This window comes from Bidens hawaiensis, unplaced genomic scaffold, assembly GCF_021521415.1.
Source record: "Bidens hawaiensis isolate Kalapana, Puna unplaced genomic scaffold, B.hawaiensis_p1.1 tig00018576_1, whole genome shotgun sequence".
Classification (NCBI taxonomy): Eukaryota; Viridiplantae; Streptophyta; class Magnoliopsida; order Asterales; family Asteraceae; genus Bidens; species Bidens hawaiensis.
Genome location: NW_027492814.1, coordinates 479,331 through 502,853, shown reverse-complemented (window position 1 = coordinate 502,853; position 23,523 = coordinate 479,331). Strand labels below are relative to the sequence as shown.

At 35.9% G+C, this 23,523-nt stretch overlaps 1 protein-coding gene across 1 annotated transcript; it reads left to right on the top strand.

Annotated features, from left to right (window-relative positions):
- The first annotated feature begins 4,004 nt into the window (after window positions 1–4,004).
- LOC143556454 (UDP-glycosyltransferase 76H1-like) lies at window positions 4,005–6,739 on the top strand. Its single transcript, XM_077045765.1, has 2 exons — window positions 4,005–4,468; window positions 5,827–6,739. Exons 1-2 carry the CDS (start codon window positions 4,009–4,011, stop codon window positions 6,708–6,710), a joined length of 1,344 nt encoding a protein of 447 aa, XP_076901880.1. The 5' UTR covers window positions 4,005–4,008; the 3' UTR covers window positions 6,711–6,739.
- The last annotated feature ends 16,784 nt before the right edge of the window (window positions 6,740–23,523 follow it).

The window sequence follows — 23,523 nt, the reverse complement described above, 5'->3', positions numbered from 1 at the left end:
ACAATGTACAAAACTCTAAATTTTATTGTTTATACGTACATGATATTAGTTATTATGAATTTAAACATGTGTGTAAAAATAATTAATAAAATTATTTTGAAGATAAAGATCTAATTTGTAAATTTTAAAAGAAGATAGGAAAATAAGTCATATGAATCACACAATTTCTTCTTGTTCCCGATGTCTTTTCAGCGGAAGTATTCACGCCATGTCCATGTTTTTCGGCAACGCGTATCAACCCATATAAATAATCGAAATCAACCAACAACATAAATACCATTTGGCTTGAAACAACACACCTTGACTCACGCGGTCAAACACGATGACAACGGTTAAATCGCTTCTGTTTTAAGGTTTAATCACGGGACCCTCCCCTGTTTCCGTCGACGTTTAGAATTCTCTGTCACCTTCCGGCAGCGGGTAAATTTAAAGTCCAGTCTTGTAACGTTTCATGCAGGCTCATCACCAGCGCGCTAGCCACCAACGCGCGGTCATCTAATGCATTTATAGGTTTGGGAGTGACGGTTATCATTAATTACAGTTAAAGTTGGTTATGGGAGAATAGACACGACGATTTGATTACCGGTTTTTTTTTTTCTAAATAATGATTATTTTGAAGTTGCAAAACATGTTAGTAAAAAGGTTTTACTTAAGCCAACCGATGATCCTTGTGTAGTTCTATTTGCTATTGTATCTCTAATGCAATTTCTTTATTTAAAATGCATTTTGGTAATCATCATATAAACATATAATCAAAAGCACATCCATGATTCCATGCAATGATCATTAACAAAACTTTTTGTTTAACATGTAGTCGGTCAAAATGGCCTTAATTTCACTCACTCCAGCAAAGCATTTAAAAGAAGTCCCCGTCACCTTCTGGCGGTGGAGACCCGTTGAGGTCCATTTTCTTGTAACGTTTCGGTGACAGGTTCAATACCAGATGCAGCAAGCGTTCCCGCTATCTCATACCCGGTCACACACGATTAGTTTCTCACCCCAAGTGCCATTGCATGTGGTTGTCAAGGCCTTCCTGTGATTAATAATATATTCTACCCCTTCTTCGCTTACTTGACGGTTAGGATGTTTGGCGACTGAATAGCAATAGGGGAGATGATTACATACATGACCGTCTGATTATGATCATCACCGTTTATCATTGTTATGGAGGGATGTGATAGTGTATTTATAGATTTGGATGGTAGCGGTTATTTATGACGGTTTAAAGGTGGTTATTGGAGAGGATAAACGACACAATGGTTAATCAAATTCTTTGGTTTCTTAAGTACGGTGGATTGCAAAGGGGCCAAATATTTGACCTTTCAGGGAATATGCATCGTTTTAAAAATAAATATAAAAAGAAAAAGGAATAATAATACAACACCATGGTCAAAGAAAGAAATAAAAGGTAAGTTAATTTTTTGGCATCACTTCTAATTGTAAGTACAGTAAACCTAAAAAGTAAATATGCTAATTTTGATGGTAACTACCAACACCAATTTAATTATATGCTATTATAGGAGGGTAAATATAATAAATATAATAAAGGTATATTGCAAAAAGGTTGGAAAATATATATGCAATGAATTCTAAATGTAGTAGATAGAATTATTAATGATAATAATTCACAAAAAAGTAAAATAAAAAAATACTACTATACAACTCATTTAAACATGTTTATTGTGACGGTTAATCTCAAAACTTTTATTTAAAAAATTAAAAAAAGAAAATTGATACAACCGATAACACATATTATTTAATTATGTTCAAGCAAATTTTTATTTTAATAAAAAACACCTCAAACTTTATGTCAAAATTGAAACATGAACACATAAGATTTAATAATAATTAATTCTCATAAATAAAAAATAATCAAAATTAAGAACATTGACTACAGATAGCGTGAAAAACGCACAATCAAAAACATTAAAGCACCTCGACTTCAGTTTCGTTCTTTTGGGGTGATAGTTGAAAAGTTGACAGATTAAATACATAGGCGTTCCAGTGGGCGTTATTCACGTCTTGCATTATAATCAAAAAATTTAAAAACAAATATGAATAATAATAGCATAAACAACCCATGTAATACAATAAAACCAAAAAGTTTCAAAATGCTGGACAAAATGGTAATGAAACCACATACAATAACAAAAAATAACAAATATTAAAATGGTTAAAAGTATTATCTACTACATAACTTTTAGATGATAACCCATGTAAGTCCAAAAAAAAGCACGTAACAACAAACCCAAACATACTAAAAACTCACATACTGGCATACTCGTTTGAGCCTGGCTAATAGGAACTCAAATCTATCAACTTATTTAAAGCTAAATTCACTATAAAGACTAGAGGTGCATAAATCAGTTAACCGGTTAATATGCTAACCGTTTTTTTTTTGGGGGGGGGGGGGGGGGAATTAACTGGTTAGTCCGGTTTTCCGGGTGGTTACTAACCAGTTTTGACCGGTTAGACCGAACCAGTTAATTGGTTAATAACCGGAAAAAATCCGTTTTTAGTAAAATAATAAAAAAAAATCGGTTTACCGGTTCATAACAGGTTTTGAAATCAATAATATAAACTGGTTACTAACCGGAGGTTAGGATCGATTAGTAACCAATATATATATCTTAAACAACAAAATGTTGAGCTACATTAATTGATAGACACATGACTCCCATTTGAGGTGATTCATTAAACAACATGTACGTTATGCACCACCAATGAACCATAACAACTCAATACAAACGTAAATAACTTAAACCATCCAACATACTTTATACATTCATGTAAATTAAGCCGAAAAATCATATCTTAAACAACAAAATATTGGGCCACAACTAATAAATAAAACAAATTTTATATGTTCATGCAACTTTTAATTTTAATATCTATATATATCATACATGAGAAAAATATATTTATAATACTTAAAGAAAAACTAAAAGTAATCCACGTAACATGCGGGCTAAAAGCTAGTTCGGTAATATTTCCGATGGCTTACCAAGAAAAAATCCATAAAACCACAACTATTAAAACCTTAATTAAGATATCCGTAGAAATAATTAATTCGACACAATAATTCAATACCCGTGTTAAATGAATTGTTAAATAAACCAACTCCACAAGTAACATATTATGGATTAAAATTGATGACCAGGTGTCGCAGATTTATTGGTTTACCAAATGGTATCAGATTGGTCCACAAAGTTTTATCATCATTGTTACTACACCATCGGTACAGGCCGAAATCCCATCAGTGTACGTACACAAACCGTTGGTTGTTATCATTTTATTTAATGTCCGTCCGGTATTGGACGAATTCACGTCCGTTCACGAATGTAACATGCAAGTTTTTCTGCTCGTCACGGGTTTTTTTGTTGAATTTTTTATTTAGTTTCGTAATCCAATACCAATCGAATTCGTGTTAGTGCGTCACTGCGTGATTTCTACCTTTTTTTAAATATTTTAATTTATTGCATTTTTAACGTTGATGAATTTATATTTTTACCGACTACATTATCAATCCGGTTCAACGCGTTACCGAATTATCATTTAAATTAAAATAAAGTAAATAAATATTGTTGGTACCAAAGTTATTCTTCTCTAAGTTGGTACCAAAGTTGAGAGGTATTGGTTTTATAAAAGCATAGCGTATTATACTCCGACCGCTTTTCACAGTTTTTGACTTTCTTTGGATAGGACTCATCGATTACTATGTCAATAATTAATGTCATGACTATGATTTTTAATATTTCTTTATTCGAATTCGACGTTAGCAAAGTTGAATATGCATTCTTCTCTTTCAATAATGGCAAGTGGCACCACCCTACTCCCATTTATTTTTCCACTTAATCAATGACCTAATCCCATCTGCCTGATTGTGACATACAATCTTTATCTTGACCTATTTTATTTCACTTATAATATATATATATATATATATATATATATATATATATATATATGTTATATCTAATTACATGGTTTGCATTATTATCAAGCAATATGGGACATTTGGTTCTTGTAGCAAGCCCATTTCAAGGCCATATGACACCTATGCTTCAACTAGGAAGTGTTCTTCATTCCAAAGGCTTCTCCATCACCTTGGCTCACACCAAACTAAACTCACCCGATCCGTCAAACCATCCTGAAATCGAGTTTCTACCGCTTGATGACAACTTTTTAGCCATTGATGCATCAGCCAACTTCACAAAGTTTCTTGAAGTTCTTAATGATAACTGTAGGTTGCAGCTACAAGATCGCTTGAATCGAAAGATTCGAGAAGCGAAAGAAGAGAAGGATCGGATGATTGCCATTATTCATGATAATATTATGTATGCTGTAGAAGAAGTTGCTAGGAATTTGAGTGTTCCTAGTATTGTTTTAAGAAGTTCTAGTGCTTCGTATATGCCGGCTTTCCTTGCTCTTCCTAAACTTCATGCAGATGGACAGCTTCCTGTACAAGGTTGGTTGGTTGTTATTATTATTATTATTATTATTATTATTATTATGTTGTGTGGTTTTACTTTTTATACGGTCAACCCTAGATGACAGAAAATAATTAAAAGAATTTGCCAATAATATTTTATATTGATTAAATAACTGAATTGATGAAACGTAAACTAGTATAATATCCCAATTTTTCTCATGGATGATAATAATAAAATAATAGTAGCTATCATTATTAGTAAATAACAGAATAATAATAATAGTTAATAGCTAAAATAGCAATTAATAGATGATAAAATATAGATAGATTTGTTTATTTATGGTAATATAATATAATCTACTCGTAATAACACTTATTAAATTAAAGTCCATGCGGGAATCGAACCCTCGACCTATAAGTATAAGGAGGGAGAAGTTTATTGTTATTACACGATAATATTTCATCGTGCCAAATGTCGTTTAGTATAAATAATAATCGATGATAACTAAAATAATAAGAGTTTTTTACCAAATGAGTGTAGTTAGAAAAAATATTTACTAATTTGGTGTAGTTTGAAAACTATTTACTAAAATAAGTACATTTTTAAAACTTGTTTGTTTCTCTCTTTTTATAATTGGATAAACCCAATTCAAAAGAATTAAACTAAAATAATGCTAAAATAAAATTATTAATTGAGAATACTGCTATTTATTTATTTATTTATTATTATTATTATTAATTTTACCTTCATTTAATCATATATTTAAATATTATCAAACGGAAATTCTTTATTAAAAATTATATACTTATTTTAACTAACCCAGGAAAACCCCGTAATTATTTGTTCTTAAAATCATCTTAATCATCCTAAGAAGTTATTTTCTTTTAAAATAGTATGTTCTTTTTTTTTTAATATAAAAGTCTGTGTTATCCTGATAATATTAATATTATAACAGGTAAAAGCTTAGGTGAATATTAGTGGTCCATTAAACTTTTTTTTTTTTCATTTTTCAAGTTAATTTTCTTATTCTTATTTCTAATATGGTGGATGTGGTCAATTTTTTTTAAATCTTTTTCTTTTTTCTATTTAGTTCTAAATTTCAAAAGACAGAAGTCGTTAGTTTCATATTAATATATAATATTTTTATGAAAAAAAATATTGTTTTAACATTATGTTAGTTTAATTATAGTGAAATTGTTTATCCAATTACAATAGGAGAGAGACAAACAAGTTACAAGAATATACCTATTTTGGTAAATATTTTTCAAACTACACAAAATTGGTAAATATTTTTTCCAACTACACCCATTTAATAAAAAACTCAAAATAATAATACTTATAATTATAATAGATAATAAGCGCGTATGATAACGGCTTTCGTGTTTTATTGCAGACTATATGCGTGAGAAGATTGTACCGGATTTATATCCTCTCCGATACAAAGATTTGCCTTTCAACAGCACATCAACAAAAGTTACAAAAGAAATGCTTGCACAATCAGAGATTATTAGAGCCCCATCAGCCATTATTTGGAACACCATGGAATTTCTTGAGAATTCAGCACTCACAAAACTCCGCCAACATTACCAGGTTCCAATCTTTGCCATCGGTCCATTAAACGAAACGGCTCGAAGTACATCTACTAGTTTTCTTAAAGAAGACACCAATTGCATTTCATGGCTTGATAAGCAAGCTCCAAGATCAGTTATTTATGTCAGTCTAGGGAGTCTAGCCACCATGGATGAAAAGGAGCTAGCCGAGACTGCATGGGGGTTAGCCAACAGTAACCAGCCGTTCCTATGGGTGGTTCGGCCTGGTTCGGTCAAAGGGTCCGAATGGATCGAGTTTTTGCCAGAAGGGTTTATAAAAGAAGTAAGAGGAAGAGGTTTGGTGCTGAAATGGGCGCCACAAAAGCAAGTTTTGGCGCATTCTGCTGTTGGAGGGTTTTGGAGTCATTGTGGTTGGAACTCGACTTTGGAAAGTATTTCACAAGGGGTTCCAATGATATGTCGGCCGTTTTTTGGGGACCAGTTTGTAAATTGTCGATACTTAAGTTACGTATGGCGGGTGGGTCTGGAATTGGAACATCTGGAGAGACAGGTGATTATGAGCATAATAAGAAGACTCTTGGTGGACGAAGAAGGCGAAGAGATAAGGAAGAGAGCAAATAACATGAAAGAAAAGGCTAAATATTGTTTATGCAAAGGAGGATCTTCATTTAATTCGTTGAAAAACTTGGTAGAATTCATCTTGGCATCAGATTCTAATTTCGGTTAGAAATCAAACTCAATTTTTAGAAACTTTATGTTATAACACATATCAGAATTATCGTTGTAATTTTGACTTCATTCTCTTATTTTTTTGTGTGATTAGCTGATTAAGTTTAAATTCGACCCGTTACAGATAACGAGTGAATGTTGGTTATTTTCTATTTATAAGTGTCAAACTCATATAATAAACTTGTAATAACCCTTAAATGACCTAATATATCTTTTACAAAAGACTTTCTTGCACACGTTTGTTGGGTTCGTAGGCCTTGTTGGCCCGGTTTATTATATGAAGTCAAAAGAGAAAACGGGTGTGGGCGGTCGGGCCCAAGCCCGGCCCGGTTTAGATTTCTTGCATAATAATTTACTAACCCTAGTTCAGTCTCTATATAAACAACATTATGTACTTGTAATATTGGTCACTCAATAAAGAAATACCTAGTTGCCACCCGTGGACGTAGGTCAGTTTAGACCGAACCACGTTAAATCCTCGTGTTCGTTTATTGCTTTCGTGTCGTGTTCGGTTTCGTGTGTGCGTTTAATCCTAACAAGTGGTATCAGAGCTTAGGTTCGGATCACGCGAAGAACACGTTGAACCAGCCGAGTCGCCGCCAAACCATCCAGCCGCCGCCACCCTACTGCGCTAGGGTTCCGCCGCCGCTACGGTTCTCCGATTGTCGTTAGGGTTTACGCCGCCGCTGTTTCGCCGCCACTAAACTCAGCCCGACGATCGCGACTAGGGTTCAGTCCACCGCCATACACCACCGTAAGCCAAACGCTTGTTGTTTTTTGAGTTGCAGAAGATAGGGTTGATCTAGGGTTTCGTTTTTTGGCAGCCGCCAAATTAACCCAGCGGTCACCGGGTTCGTCTTGTTGGTCATCAGTTCGATTAGGGTTTGCCGGCAGTAGTGCCACCCTATTACCGATTTGTTCGATCGTCATTCAAGAAGCATCAACCGCTAAAAGTCGTGTCGGGCAGTCTAGCCGACAGAACTGAGTAACCAGCTGCCGTTACGGGTTTGTGGTCGAAGTATAAGTGTGGTAGCCGAGCAGTGAAGCCGGCCTGATTACCTGTTATCGCTGATCAGCCTAACCAAACCAAGAACAAGTTGAATCAGGATTCTATTTTTCATTGAAGAATCGTTGTCAAGTCAGAAGAAGCGTTAAAGAAACGGAGAACCAGTGCCAACCGCGTTTGTCAGGTTTATCGTTTCAGTTTAAAGTTTCGGTTTCTGATTTTCAGTTCGATATTCCGCTGCGTATAAATAGGTTGATTTTTTTTAACAGAGTTCAGTTGAACGGTCGTTAAGTTCAGGCTCGTGCCATTGTTGTGTCTGTCTCTGTTTTTATCCAGTTTTTCGTTTTAGTCATTGTTATGGCAGAAGACGGAAAGTTTTCGATACAGAAGTTTGACGGACAGAAGTTCGGTTGGTGGAAGATGCAGATTGAGGCACTACTTTGTCAGAAAGACTTGGATGTAGTGTTTGAGGATGAAAAACCAGAAAAGTTGTCAGAAGCAGATTGGAAGAAGTTAGACAAGAAAGCTAGGGCTTGTATTACATTGTCGTTGTCGGAAGATGTGGCGTTTAACGTCATGAAAGAAACCACAGCCCGTGGTATGATGGACGCACTATCCAACATGTATGAGAAGCCTTCGGCGGCAAATAAAGTCTATCTTATCCGAGAGCTAGTGACAACTCGAATGAAAGAGGGTGGGTCAGTTACAACTCATATCAATAATCTTAATTCGATCTTGTCCCGCTTAGGGTCAGTTGACATTAAGTTTGATGATGAAGTTCAAGGCCTCTTGTTATTATCCTCTTTGCCCGACAGTTGGTCGCAAACAGTGACTGCAGTTTGTAGTTCGTCTACAAATATTACTTTCGATGGGATTCGAGATCTGATTCTGGGAGAAGATTCAAGACGCAGAAGTTCAGGTGAATCATCAGGCAATATGCTAGTCACAGAAGGTAGAGGTAGGGGAAAACAGCGAGGCAGTGGGAGCAGGAAGAGGAGTCAGTCTAAGACTCGTAAGGATATTGAATGTTGGGGTTGTAAAGAGAAAGGACACTTCAGGAATCAGTGTCCGAATGGTAAGAAAGAGGTGAACGTTACAGAAGACGACACAGATGACGGGGTCAGTAGTGATGAGGCTTTGGTTTGTAGTGTTGAGAGTAGCGTTGATGCTTGGGTGATGGATTCTGGTGCATCGTTTCATGCCACTCACTGTAGTGAAACGATGAAGAATCTTAAATTTGGGGATTTTGGAAAGGTTCGACTAGCGAATGATGATATTTTAGAGGTTACGGGTATGGGAGACGTTGATTTGATAACTTCAGCCGGTACTTCTTGGACTTTGAAAGACGTGAGGGTTATTCCAAGTTTGAAGAAACGTTTGATATCAGTTGGGCAGTTGGATGACCAAGGGCACGATGTTAAGTTCGGGAATGGGCAGTGGAAAGTAGTCAAAGGGAATCTCGTGGTTGCTCGTGGCAAGAAAATGGGTTCGTTGTATATGGTCGATATGTCACCGAAAGGAGTGGATCCAGTTTTGGAGAAAGGCAAAGTCCGGTTCACAGAATCTCGTGGGCAGAAGAAGGTTCGTTTTGCAAGTAACAAACCCAGAGCCAAAGTGAAGATTCAGGATGAACGAGCTAGGAAGGTTAAATCAGTTGGGGGACATCGTGACAGTGGGAGCACAGGTCGTGTTTCAGTTACAGTCCCAGGTCGACAGTGGATTAAGAAAACCAGTATTCCAGCTGTAAAAGTCTCTCCAATGAATTACTTGCTGAATATGGAGAGTGTTTGTTCTCAGGTTATCTCAGGATCCGGTAGTTCGTTACAGTGGGAGCCGGTAGGGACAGAGAACGGGTCAGGGGCAGTTTCAGCCATGACTGACGTGTTGGAGCTCCGGGGAGCTTCAACGAGCCTTCAGGTTAATTGATGAGAAGGCGGTGGCAACTAGAAGAAGTTTAATGTTCAGATTACAGAAGTACAATCAGGAGTGCAGACGAGAGTACTCAAGGCCTCCGAGTGGGAGATTGTTGGGTTCGTAGGCCTTGTTGGCCCGGTTTATTATATGAAGTCAAAAGAGGAAACGGGTGTGGGCGGTCGGGCCCAAGCCCGGCCCGGTTTAGATTTATTGCATAATAATTTACTAACCCTAGTTCAGTCTCTATATAAACAACATTATGTACTTGTAATATTGGTCACTCAATAAAGAAATACCTAGTTGCCACCCGTGGACGTAGGTCAGTTTAGACCGAACCACGTTAAATCCTCGTGTTCGTTTATTGCTTTCGTGTCGTGTTCGGTTTCGTGTGTGCGTTTAATCCTAACAACGTTTTGGCCCCTTAATCAACATTACTATAGGTTATTTAATATGACGTTGGCACCTTTAATACGTATCCGGGGAAGACAAAGTCACACACAAGATTATCACGTCTAACATCATCTAATATGAGTGGAGACTAATGTCCCCCCTTAATCGTCTCACTTTCATTACTTGTATTAGACAATATAATGTTATGGTACGCGTTTTCCATATAGGTGCAATAAACATCGAACACATAAATAGAGACGAGAACAACTGGTAATCTCTAGCACCTTGATTGTGAAAGTATCTAAAATGGATGGAAACTAGAAAAAGATTTGTGGAGGACCACTAACCATTTTAAGAGTACTACACGTAAGATGAAGTAATAAATAATTAGGTAATTGAAATCAACTCATTTGACAAACAAGGAAAAGATGTCAATAGCAACAAGGAAATGCCCTCTTTGTGAAAGTAACAAATCCCCCAATGAGGTAATAAGCATGTAATAGAGATTAGAGAGCAATTAAATGCTTAAAATTGATTGATACTTGAATAATTAATACACTGAGTCCCTTCTACAATCAGTGTGTTTTCTCTCTCCTGTTTAATTAAATGCTTAAAAAAATAAATTCGTCAATGCTCAAATAAAACAAATTAGCATATTTAAAACAAACAACAAAATGTACGTTGCGCCGTTGCGTGCTTGTGGGAACAAACTAACGTGGATTTGGTCGGTATTGAGATACGGCCCAAAAAAAACAAATCAGTTAAGCCCACACAGGCACACAGCCAATGGGCTGCCATCCCGTGCGAACTCCCCTTGCCGATGCCTTTTTTTTCTTTACGGGCTTTTGTTTCAATAACCAACATTAAGCCCAAGTATCATAATATCATTCTGGGCCCAGTTCGCCATTTTGCACTCCACGTGATTCATTTGTAAATTCCATTTTCGTTTTGAGCCTCTATATTTATCATAGCTCATCCACGTATTTACTCCTATGAAACCAAAAATAAATTATATACTATATATTAAACGAGAAAGGCTGCTACAGTATTGGGAGAGTGTAGGTCCACTCAATGGTTGCTTCTTTTTTTAATGTTTCGAAATCTGTTTTAGTATTTAATATTTCAAACTAGCAAAAGTAGCAAATATGGAAGTTGATGTGGTGGTAGTGTAGTGTTGTAGCGAATGGGGTCACGAGTTCGATCCTCATGTCATAGCCGGTTTTTTTTTCCAATTATTTATTATTATTATTATTTTTTTAACATAAATAGATTTTTGTGTTTATAGATTTCTTACTAAATCAAGTAATGAAAATGATGGTTTGGTGGTAAAGTTATTATAACGTACTATGTTTCATGTATGTTTGAATCATGTGATCGGTACGATTATTGCAAGGTGAGAAATAGACGATAAGCGTTGGTGTTAAACGTACACCAAATTGCCTAGCTAAACGTAGCACCATAAATGGAAGGAACTTTTCTAACAATTAATAAATCGCACCCACTACCTAGCTAAACAGAGAAATAACTACAACGAAGGTACACCGACGCAATCGCCCGCCTAGCTAAACGGATAAACAACTACAACAGTTGCGCCGGGATAACACCTTATTAAATAAAAAGCAATAACTCTAAATTTTTATCATTTTGAAAATAAAAAACTTTCTATAGAAACTAATAGATTGGAATATGGTAAGTGCTAAGAGCATTCCCTACCCTATATCCATGTATATCATATAATTACACTAAAAATCACTGTGTTTTCTCTCTCCTGTTTAATTAAATAATACTTTTTATACCTTTATCATTATCTTTTCTCTTTTCTCCACTCACATCCACTTTTAGAAAATATTAAAAAATTATACGGCATGAACAGTGAATCTATAAATTTAACTTTTCCATATAACATTTTCTCTCTCCTCTACTCACAGCCACTTATAACCATACCATATAATTCACAAATCCCTCTCACAAAAATATAGGGAATGAACTAAGAATGCTCGAACACAACTCCGAGGAGATTTTTCAATTATTGACTTGACCGATTGGATATTGAACATCCTGATGAAATTATGAGCAACATTTTTTTTTGGGAGAGCTGAGATGGATCACTTATCTACTTTATCGGCTCTGATTAGAGAAATGTTCAGGTTGATCGGCAAAGACTTGTGGGAATTACACAATAAATACTGGATGGCAAAGAACAAAGCAGGTGCACGGATACATCATTATTACTTGTTTGTGTCTTTGGAAAGCTCAAGAAATCTTTGCAAATAAATAGGTCAAAGTAAAGAACATTTTCGATAATGTTAGATCTATAGGACTTCTATGATTTAAAATTAGTTTAAAGATAAGTCGGTTAGATTGATTGATTGGGTTAATTTTTTCTTCATGTAATCTTTATTCCTCATGTAACTAAAGGCGGTCTCTGTTGTTCAGTTTTGGCCTTTGCCTGGTAGATCTGTGCTTTTATAAAATTTACTTTTCGAAAAAAAAATGAGAGAAAGAAGCGCAAAAGGGTACGAACCGGATTAAAGACAATAAAAATTTGTTCTTGCCTTTGGTGTTATAAGTTTTACAAAAAAACTTCATTAGAGTCTAATAACTATTGCGATCTTATTATTCGTAGAGTATGCATGAGCACGTCATTCACATTTTCCCCATATAGCCATGGATAGTTACCGTGAGGAAATAAATGCAACTGAGCGAAACCTCAAGTGAATAAACACAAGAAAGATATCGACGTACAATGTAACCCCAGTCCCTAATAGGCCAATAGGATATGATGTCGAAGTTTAATTGATACTAAAAGTCTTTATAATTTAATATTTATATTTTGTAAATATTTTTTTAATTACTTATATAATTTAATTTTGTTAATGAGTTTTTATATAATATTATTTATTAGGTAAATATATATTTGATATATCACATAGAAACACTATAAATACTTAAAGAGTAAGCATATTTAGAATCGTTGAGTCTAGTCATGCTTAGACTCGAACATGTTTTATTAAGTTTGAGCTCAGGCTCAAATTCAAACTCGTTTTAGCTCGATATAATTCGAGTTTTAGAACCCAAATTTGAGTGTATGTGTAAGTTTTGGAATTGAATACTTAAAAATAGATATTAAATTCAAATGCCGTTGAGGAAAACATAATTAAACTCAAATTGAAGCCCACACCCCTAAAATCGGCGTCCCTTTTGTCCTTTAATGGACATGTTCACTTTCGAGTTTCCGTTTGGTCAAAAAGAACAAAATTGCTTTCATAGTGATAAGGGACACTTTATGTATTTTATTAATGTTTCCAAAACTCAAATAATTGGGTATAAAAGGGCATTGTATACATCACTTTATTAGTGACATGGATGGTTTAGTTCTTAAATTCTTTAAAACAAACCTTTATAAATTTATGGACTCGGTTTACACAGTAACACAAAGGAAAATATAACAAAATAAAAAATGACAGATTAAAGAAAGAAAACACATAAAAAAATTATTAGAATCCTTTTTCAATCATGGGGAAGAAAAGTATATGGAATATAAAGAATAAAAGTGTTGCTTTCAGAAAAACATCTGACTTTAAAAACTATCTGTGGATTAGAGATATGGATTCATATTAGAAGTATAGTTTGCCAATAATATAAATATGTCCTAAAAATATGATAGGAACAATTAAAATATCATAGAGAAACAAGCAGACAGAAATATGCAAAAGCCACAAAACGTATAGAAAAACCTATGTTCTTAAGATAAAGCTAAGTCAAAACTACGCCAACACCTAAATGTATCGGATACTCCCGAGCAAGAACACCCTCCATTATATTTCTATCGGCTATGAAAGTCGTTTGCACCTCAATTACTACCAAATCAATGACCCTCTTTAACTTGTTTGCAAGCACTCTGGATGTCACTTTGGTGATACATCCCATATGATAAATGGGCCGAAAATATGCTAAATCTGATGGTTCTTAGGACTTGCGAATTAGGGTGATAAAACTTGGAATTACACCCTTTATTAACTTTAATATGAGTGTGAAATTTAACTCAAAACACATACCAAAAATAATTATAAATTTAAAGAAAAACATGTGTTGTCTTGATGCTTTTTGAGTTTTTTCCCTCTACAGTCCCAAAACGCCCTTTTAATTTCTATCGAGAACGGGTCCTCAATCATCATAGCATCATCAGAAGACAGTTTATTGAAACTCTAATCAACAAAAGACGATCTATATTTTTCTTTCTCGTCAAATTTAGATTCATTATAATCGTTAATACCCATTTTGAGGTCATATGGATTAGCCACTAGATATTATTCAACATAATCCATTGATTCCATTGAGCATTTATAACTCCTTGAAAGGCGGATTTTCTGTCCCTCTGTTACTCCTATAATTCTAGCTTGATGCTTAAGATCGTGATTCTAATCCTATTTAACTCCCACAGTTCATTTTCAAACACACCTTTTCCTCTAGTTCCTCTTTCAGCAAGTCTTTTAACTCAGCTAACTCTTTTATTAGCTCCAAATGTTTGCTTTGTTCAATTTCCTTAATAGTAAAAGGACTACATCCCAACCAAATCAATTCTCATAATTGCCTTAATACTTCATTTCAAGTACCATGCCAAAAGTTTACCCAAATTATCACTTTTAAAAATGCCCATGATGATTCAACCTACTTGAACATAAATGTGTATTTTTAAACTTCCACTACCACTAAAACCATCTAAAACAAACTTCTTAGCTCTAAAACCAAAAACCTCAAAACACCTATAAACACACCTAATAGGTAGTTCACTAATCAGTAATCATTAAAAAAATAAAAACACTTATTTCCTCCACATCCCTTACAATACTACTACTTTTCACATTTATTTATATAAGTTACTTAAAAAGTAAATCAGCCTATTATTATAACAACAAATACTTTATTACTAAAACAAGTTTGTATAAAAAATCATATATAATAGAAATAAATATAGTAAACATTATATAAATAAATATTTTTAAAACTAAAATATTGCATATTTTCGACCATGCCCTTCCAAATGACTACGGGTGCTATACGAGCTCGAACTGAGTTTAGGCTCGTTTAAAGTTTTCTTCACTCAAGCTATATTAAAATAATTAAAAATATATATAAGTTAATTATATTAAAAATATATGAGCAGAGTCCGAGCTTAAAAAAAACTCCCAATCTGAGTTCAAGCTTTAGAAAAAAAAACCCTCGAAACGAGCCAAACTCTAGCTCTTGTAAGTCAAAATGAGCCGAGCTCGAGCCTAGTTGAGCTAGGGACTGACTAGTTTAGACCACTACAAATGACTTCTCTACGTAGTCCAAGAGGAGATTATAACAAATCTTTTTGGTTGGATCAAACACAGGTCTCTCCATAAATAACTTGTTTGGCATGATTGGGTCACTTCACCTTTATCTTGTATTTTGGTGTGATGTTTTGTAGGGGGTGTAGTGCTCTTCTTTTTGTATTGTACCGGTTAATCTCCAGCTTAGTGTTCCTTTAGTTTTTTGAATGAATCTCTTATCTTGCTGTTAAATAAAAAGAACGTAGTCCAAGAGGGCTCTATGGGCCCAAGATGAAGATTGTCAACTACAAGGCTAGTCCCTTCAAAATACTTCACCCGGTTCTAACTTTAAACTTGCAATTTTTTTATAACGACTTAAGTAGCAAAATATAGTTGCTTTTTAATCACAATCATAGTGAATAAATTATGCCTAATGCAATTGACATCCCACATAATTTGTTTTCATAAAGAAATGATGGCCTTTTAATATATCCATATATGCATAAAAAGAGGCACGGTGTCAATAGTGCATATAACGAGTATTATAAAAGTGTTTGTGTGATGCGACGGAGACGGCGAACACTGAGATTGGTAATTACGTAAAAATATAGCAATATGATAGTTAAAATGTCAAATTAAAATGAATAAAACGTTTTTTTGATAATGTAAATCTTTTATAAAATATAACCTACGAAAAATTTACGGTGGTTTAAAAATCATAGAATGATTGATTTATAAATGAAATTAAAGATATATAAAATATAGGTAAATATAGTTGGGTGGTTTTTCTTGTACTCCAAGAATACTTAAATTGATTAAAATAAATCAATTTGGATAAAATGGTGGTTGGTGTTTTGAGAATATTTATATTTCATTTCGAACAACCAACGTAAATTTGTATAGGATACGACATTTATGTCAGCTAAAAAGATAAAGAAAGAAGCATTTTATCTAACTGTATCCTAATGAATGAAAGTAGTATACTAAGAGGCACTTGAATATAATAGTTTTATAAATAAATTAAAAAAAGAAAACGAAAAACACCAAGTCAAAAGTCAAAAGAAATAAAAAATACTAGCATTGTGTTTAAGCTAGATTGAAGTTTAATCTTAGGGAAAATTCCAAAAATAACCTACTTATAAAATAAGATTCCAACTTTGTCTCATAAATTTAATATTTTTAAAAATGGCCATCTCTAACTTATCTTTGAACATGTATTAGGAAATCTAACGCGTATTTGACGACATGTTAGCATAACACATCGTCAAAAACGCGTTGGATTTCCTAACACATGGTTAAATACGCTAATATGTCATCAAATACGCGTTAGATTTCCCAACACATGGTTAAAGATGAGTTAGGCATCCAAACATGTAATCAAAGATATGTTAGCATCAAACGCGTAGTCGAAGATATGTTAGTTTTTTTGTTTGTTTTTTTTAATATTATATTTTTATAACTAGTTTTACTTATATTTGTTTTTCTTTTATAACTTTTAATATATAAAATTTTATATTATTTCGAATATACCGACGATAAATGTTTACTTTTATCTACGGACCAGCATAAATTTTATTTAAAACCGAACGGGGTCAAATTTTATTGAATATTTCGATATTGATTTGGCTCGGCTTGAGTTTGAGTTAGTTTATGTCGGTCAGTAGGTAAAAGTAAGCAAGTCTCGTCGGTATATTCAAAATAATATAAAACTTTTATATATTAAAAGTTATAAAAGAAAAACATATACAAGTTAAACTAGTTATAAAAATATAATATTAAAAACAAACAAACAAAAAGCTACCATATCTTTGACTATGCGTTTGATGCTAACAAATCTTTGACTACGTGTTTAGAAGCCTAACTCATCTTTAACCATGTGTTAGGAAATCTAGCGTGCCTTTAACGACGTGCTAGCGTCTTTAACCATGTGTTAAATCCAACGCGTCTTTGACGACGTGTTATGCTAACATGTCGTCAAATATGCGTTAGATTTCCTAATACATGGTCAAAGATGAGTTAGAAAGAACCATTTTTGAAAATATTAAGTTTAAAAGACAAAATTGAAATCTCATTTTCTATATGAGCTATTTTAAGGATTTTCCCTTAATCTTATACTTGGTACACCTGACCGAAGGCACATGGCTTTAATTGTAACAAAAGGTTAGATAAAGATTTTAACTTTTGTGATGAGTGCTCAAGCTTCCTGAAATAAAATGTAACATAGAATTAAAGTTAAAAGAGTATTCAAGTTATTAAGCTAAAAAATGGCTACACTTGTAAACTCTTGGTGTGATCACCATCGATAATTTGCCGCTACATCCAACAACGTTGATCTTTTGATGAAGATTGCAACTACTAATTGGTTTAAATGGACGTTGTTAGCTAAGAGGTCAAAACCGCTAGCAAAGTTAAACGTCAAAAATTAATTCAAAATTTTCATATTAAGCTGAACGAGTTATAAAAGCCAAGCAACATGAGTTAAAATATTTATATATTTACTTTGATTTATATTGCAGCTTTATTGAAAAATCAACTTTAAAAGATATTGCCTTCTCAAATGTTTCATTAAACATATTAAAAATTGTTTTTTTTTCCTTAAAGTAAGTTAACTTTAAGAAAATTATGTTCATAAATCAAATGTCTCAAATGTTTCATTAAACTATGTGTTTCAATATTACAATTTTTTTTACAATTGTTAAATTATGTTCGAACTCACCAACCTAAATAAAAAAAATGAATCCATGTTATCGTTTAGTGATTATTTAATTTAATTTAACTTCACTTAACAAATATAAAACTCTTTCCTTATATACTTAAATGTAATTTAAAAAATCATTAAATAGTAATTATGATTTAAACATGGTTCATTAATATCATTTAATTAAGAAATATTACGTTTAAAGTTTGAAAAACCAAAGAAACTTAGCCTATTGGTCTCGTTTTTTTTTCTTTAAACAACCAACTAATAAAAGATTACACTTTAAATCTCGTTATCGATAAAAAAAAAACATTGTTAGAAAGTAAAGTTTTAAAATATTGTAACAGTCTTGGTATCACGGATCCAGTAACAAAAATATAATCTTTTAAACACGACAAAATCCCGAATTCAAAGAAAATAAGAATCTTGAGTAAAAATAAGTTTGAAAATAGAGGCACAAATCCCCATGCACTGTCAAATGTCTGTCCCACCTGCAGATCCATCAATGAATGTCAATATATATTTTTCTCTCTTTTATTATTATTATTATTATTATTATTATGTCATCACCTCACCACCCGCAAATACCTCTCTCTCTCCTCTCTACTCTCTCTCCAAAATCTCTCCGTCAAAATTCTCTTGTGGATTCTGGGAACACGAAGAAGATCAAACCAAAAGGTCAAATCTTTTCTTTCTTTCTTTCTGGGTTTTTCTTAATTTAACTTTCTTCTGTCAGTTATTATAACTTTGAATTACTTGTTACAAAATTAGTCATTTTGTGTGACCACCGTCACCGACACTGACATAATCCATCTTCAAATTAATGAACCCTCCTCCATCTGTTCGACGAAATGCCTCACTCAACTTATATTTCCTTTAATCTTCTTGTATTTATCTGTTTTTTTGTTTCTTTCTGTATGCTAATTATTATTGCTATGCTATTATTGGGTCAAATTACTATTTATTACCGTATTCAAATTGGGATATAAAAAATCCCCAATTTTTTCAAAGATGTGCTGGCGTCATATGGGTACAAGCTTGATTGCTCATAAATTTTGAAAGATTATTTCTTGTTTTCATGTTTAAGTTGAAGCAGAAATTGAATCTGGGTGCGTGCAATTTTGTCAATGAATAATTAATTACTATGGAAACAGGGTAGACAAAAATAAAGGAAAAGTGAAGCTTTTTTTTGTAAAAATAAATAAATAAATAAATATATTTGAAAGATGTTAATAATGAGATAGTGTGCTTGCTTAATGCCCTTTTCCCCTTTCCCCCTACATTTTATTATTTTTTTGAGTTTTCTCACACATGCATTAATCAATGGTTATCTTTTTATTAATTGCTATTCATCATGACCATAATCAAAGGAATCTTGTTTTTGGGATTCTTGTAATACCATGGAGTTAATTTAGGGTTTTGGTTTGTGAGACACAGAAATATATCAGTGAATGCAAGAGAATAATACAGAAAAAAAAAATAAGGATGTAAAAGAATAAAAAAGAGAGAGACTTGATGGGTGCAACATTAGATTTGAGGGTATAAAGTTTACTGTTCGGAAAGTGTTGTAGAGGTTGCTATTTTGTAGTGTCTTGTTGTTTATAAAAGTTTACTGTTCGAAAAAAAAAAGAAAAGATTTGAGGGTATAGGTTGCGGTGCATTTAATTTCACCCGAGTTTTATGTTGAATGCAGTAATGCACCCCTTACGAGAGCACCCACAATAGGTGGGTTGATACTGCTAAAATAATAAAGTGTTTGTGAGTAGGATAGAGATAAAGATAAAGATACAGGGTTGGATGTGGGAGGTTTTTGAAAAGTAAACAAAATGTAAAGAAACATATGTTTTTTATTTTAGTTTTATTATAGAGATGTGAGTGATGAAAGGTTTACATTCAGTAAAAACAAAAGAATACCTTATTGAAGAAACACTAAGTGACCCCGGGCAGATTACGGATAATCTTGGGGTTAAATAGATGTTTCCCACGAGGGTTATGTCCGGCAAAGACGGTTCTTCTGATGACCTGCAAAACAGACACCGTGAGCTCGTCACTGAGAAGGGGAGGGTACCTCCTTGTGACCACCCTTCGGCGTGAGAATCAGACTAGATTGCTCTGAATATAAATGTATATATTGAGAGATTGCTAGAGAAGATAAGATGTGATAAGATAAGATAATGTGTCCATACCATTCCAAGGTGTTGGAGTATTTATAGCCGAAGGTAGGTTTCCAAGAAGGTACAGCCGGCTGAATAGTATTCATGTTCTGCCAACTGTGGGCTACGCACATGCCATGCTGGTGGTTGGTGGATAGGCAGCGGCTGATAGTGACCAGGCCGGCTGTGTACTATTCCTTTTCCACCAACTGCAGGCTATGCACGTGCTACGACAGGTTGGTGAGTAGGCAGCTGCTGATAGTGACATTAAGTAATAGAGCATGCTGCTCGTTGTACTGTTGTCAGTGAGATGTCGCAGCTTTGGTCAGATCTTTTGTCCATACCTCGTCAGGTACAGTACAAAAGATCCTCCAATAGCGTACGGACTGGCTCATTTGGGCGGGAGTTTTCCTGGCTTTGTGCGGGAATGTTCCCGGCTTGCTCACTCCTTCTTCAGGTGACATTACTGAATTATTTAAGAGTTAAGTGCCTTGTGCGTGTAGCCTTGCTGCGCGGGTAGCCTTCCCTAATGGCTAGTATCCATTGCTGCGGGAACAGGCGGAGTACGTCGACCATTGGGAGGCTTTTCCTGCAGGAACAGCTTGCGTACTGCGCGTAAGGACGTCACGTCTCTGAGCATGGTGGGTCCTGCGGATCCAGTTGGTTTCTGCACAGACGTTTCTTCAAGGTGAGTTGCGAGTTTAGCATTTGCGCAGACGTCCCTGTTGAAGGTGAGTCTTGCGGGTTCAACTGCGCAGACGTCCCTCTTTGAGGTGAGTCTTGCGGGTTCAACTGGGCTCTGCTGGGACCTACCTCTTCAAGTCCCCCCAGTCCAATGTTCTTCTCATGAATTGTTAATAAGTGAGGTGAACTTTTGGACTTAAGCAAAGGGTTTTGAAAAGGGTTTAGTTTTAAGGTTTTCCATGGGGATTCTTCCCGCGGAAGTCCTAATGTCACGTGCAGAAATTCCCGACTTTTCTGCTTGATCTTTGGGTATGGTGCGGGTAGGTCTGTAACCTCCTCGCAAGTCAGGAGCGTTGAGTTCCACTTGTGTAGATTCTCCATGAGGTTTTGGTAGTTTTGAACATTGTGATCAATTATGTTAAACAACCAATTCCATCTTGGAGCTTCAAACAATCTAGTTCTCGACGTTCCCGCTATGCGGGGATGTTATTCCCGTTTCCGTAAGCATGGCCCAGAAGATCCTTCTTGTTTTCAATTCCCTGCGGAGTGCTAAGTATGTGAAGGGTTTTGCCTTGACACTGTACCTGCACTCGTCTTATAGTTACTTTACTTCCAAGGTATTCCTGGCTTCAATTCCCTGCGGGTGCTAAGTATGTGAAGGGTTTTGCCTTGGCACTGTACCCGCACCCGTCTTATAGTTATTTGGTTGCCAAGGTATTCTTGGCTTTAATTCCCTGCAGGTGCTAAGTATGTGAAGGGTTTTGCCTTAACACTGTACTCGAAAACTGTCTTATAGTTACTTGGTTGCCAAGGTAAGGGGTATAGTCCCGCTTACTTTTGAATCTTTTTGAAATTCGAAGAGTTGGTGAAAGGATAAGAACAGTCCAAACTGTTGAAACGTCGTCCGACGGTTTCTTCTGACAGTGTCAGGACGTGCAGGAAGTTATGGCGACGTGACAGTATATGGTCATTCCAGACGCTTTTTCAGGCGCGTGGGCGCGAGTTTTCGGGCGCGTGGCCGCGAAGTTTACGGTCTGCGTCCTGTCAACAGTTGTTGCCAGCTTGCATATTCCACGTGTCATAGTTTCATTGCACCTGCGCTTTCCTCTCTCTTCCGCATTAAATTCATCGCATTCATTGCGAGGAGTATATAAAGAGAGGAGAGGTTGCATCTCAATTCACAGTTTCACCTCTCTTCTTCTTCTAAACAATTTCCGGCGAATACTCTAACTTTCCTGTCGAGCATTCTCCTGAAATCGTTCTTCTTTACATTCAAAACAAGTCTTCCGTTCATGATCTTGAGGCTACCGCCGAGGAGTCTGACGTGTATGTCGAGAATCCGTCGTCTACTTCTGATAAGGACGATAAGAGTACTGCTGGTGAGTGCCAGTGTGCTCTTACCGTCGACCTGTACCAGTACATTGTTAGGAAGTTCATGCTCGAGCCTTTCGAGCCTGAGTTTCCTAAGCCTCATCAGACGGTGTACGATGCCCCCAAGGGCAAGATAGGGGTGTATGCCGCATTCTTTGTTTATGGGAATCTCAGGTTCCCATTGACGAAGTTTGTGTACCGTGTTTTGGAGAGACACAGTGTACATCTGACTGAGGTACACCCAATGGCGATCGCCAAGATTCGCCATTTTGAATGGGTGTGCCTCATTCTGGGCGTGGAGCCCCATGTCGACCGCCTGATGACCTTCTATTCCTGGAGGTGCATCCAGGGGTGGTATACCTTGGTCCCTCGGATCAAGGGTTTGAAGATCTGTGCTACCGAGCGCAGTCTTCGGTCTTGGAAGCGGGAGTTCTTTTACATATCTGCCCGTGTCGTCCCTATTGCGATGACATTCAAGAACGGGAGAGCACTCCCCAGCCTTCACGCCTCCAACTACCAGGAGGCGGAATGGTTTGCCAAGATTTCCCGGATCCAATCTCCGGTTTACCGCTTTGCGGAGTCCGGGATGGTGATGCTCGGGATGAGCCGGGTGTGGAAAGATGCTGGGGCGGAGGCGCCACAGATCCCCATCGTCCTCGAATACGGTTTGAACTCTATCCCTTACGGTGTGCTCCATCTTCTTTGTTGATTAAAAGTTTTCTTCTAACTGTTTTTCTTTTGTTTTCAGAGGGAAACGACCTACAATCGCTCCTGCATCCGCGGGAAGCTGGTGGTCCCACTCGGATGGGTACCCGTGCTCTTGATGAGAACGAGTTGCCCATCTTGGAGCAAACGGCGGATCGGTTTGTGGAGGTCTACCCGCTGGGCCACCCGATCATGAGCGCCACGCGGCCAGGTAAGGAGTTATTTAACCCTCGCCCTGTCAATGTTCAAACCTCTGCTGGAATTCCTCTAATTTTGTCATCTTCTGATGAGGAATCCGCAGATGGTCCTTTCTTCACGCGGAAGAAGAAGGCTGCTGGCGGGAAGGGTAAGGCGAAGGTTGCCTCCACTGCCGATCAGGGGAATCGGTCAGAGTCGGAGACCGAGAGTGACGAGGTGGCGGGGAACCCTGGTGGTGATGAGACCACTGTTCCGGAGGTTGAGACAGCTATCACCTCCGGGCAACCTAGTACAACGACGGTGACCGGCGTGAAGAGGCCGGCTCCATCGGGTTCGTCCCCGCCTATTCGCACATTCAAGCTCAAGAGGACTCGTAAGTGTAAACTTTAACTTTA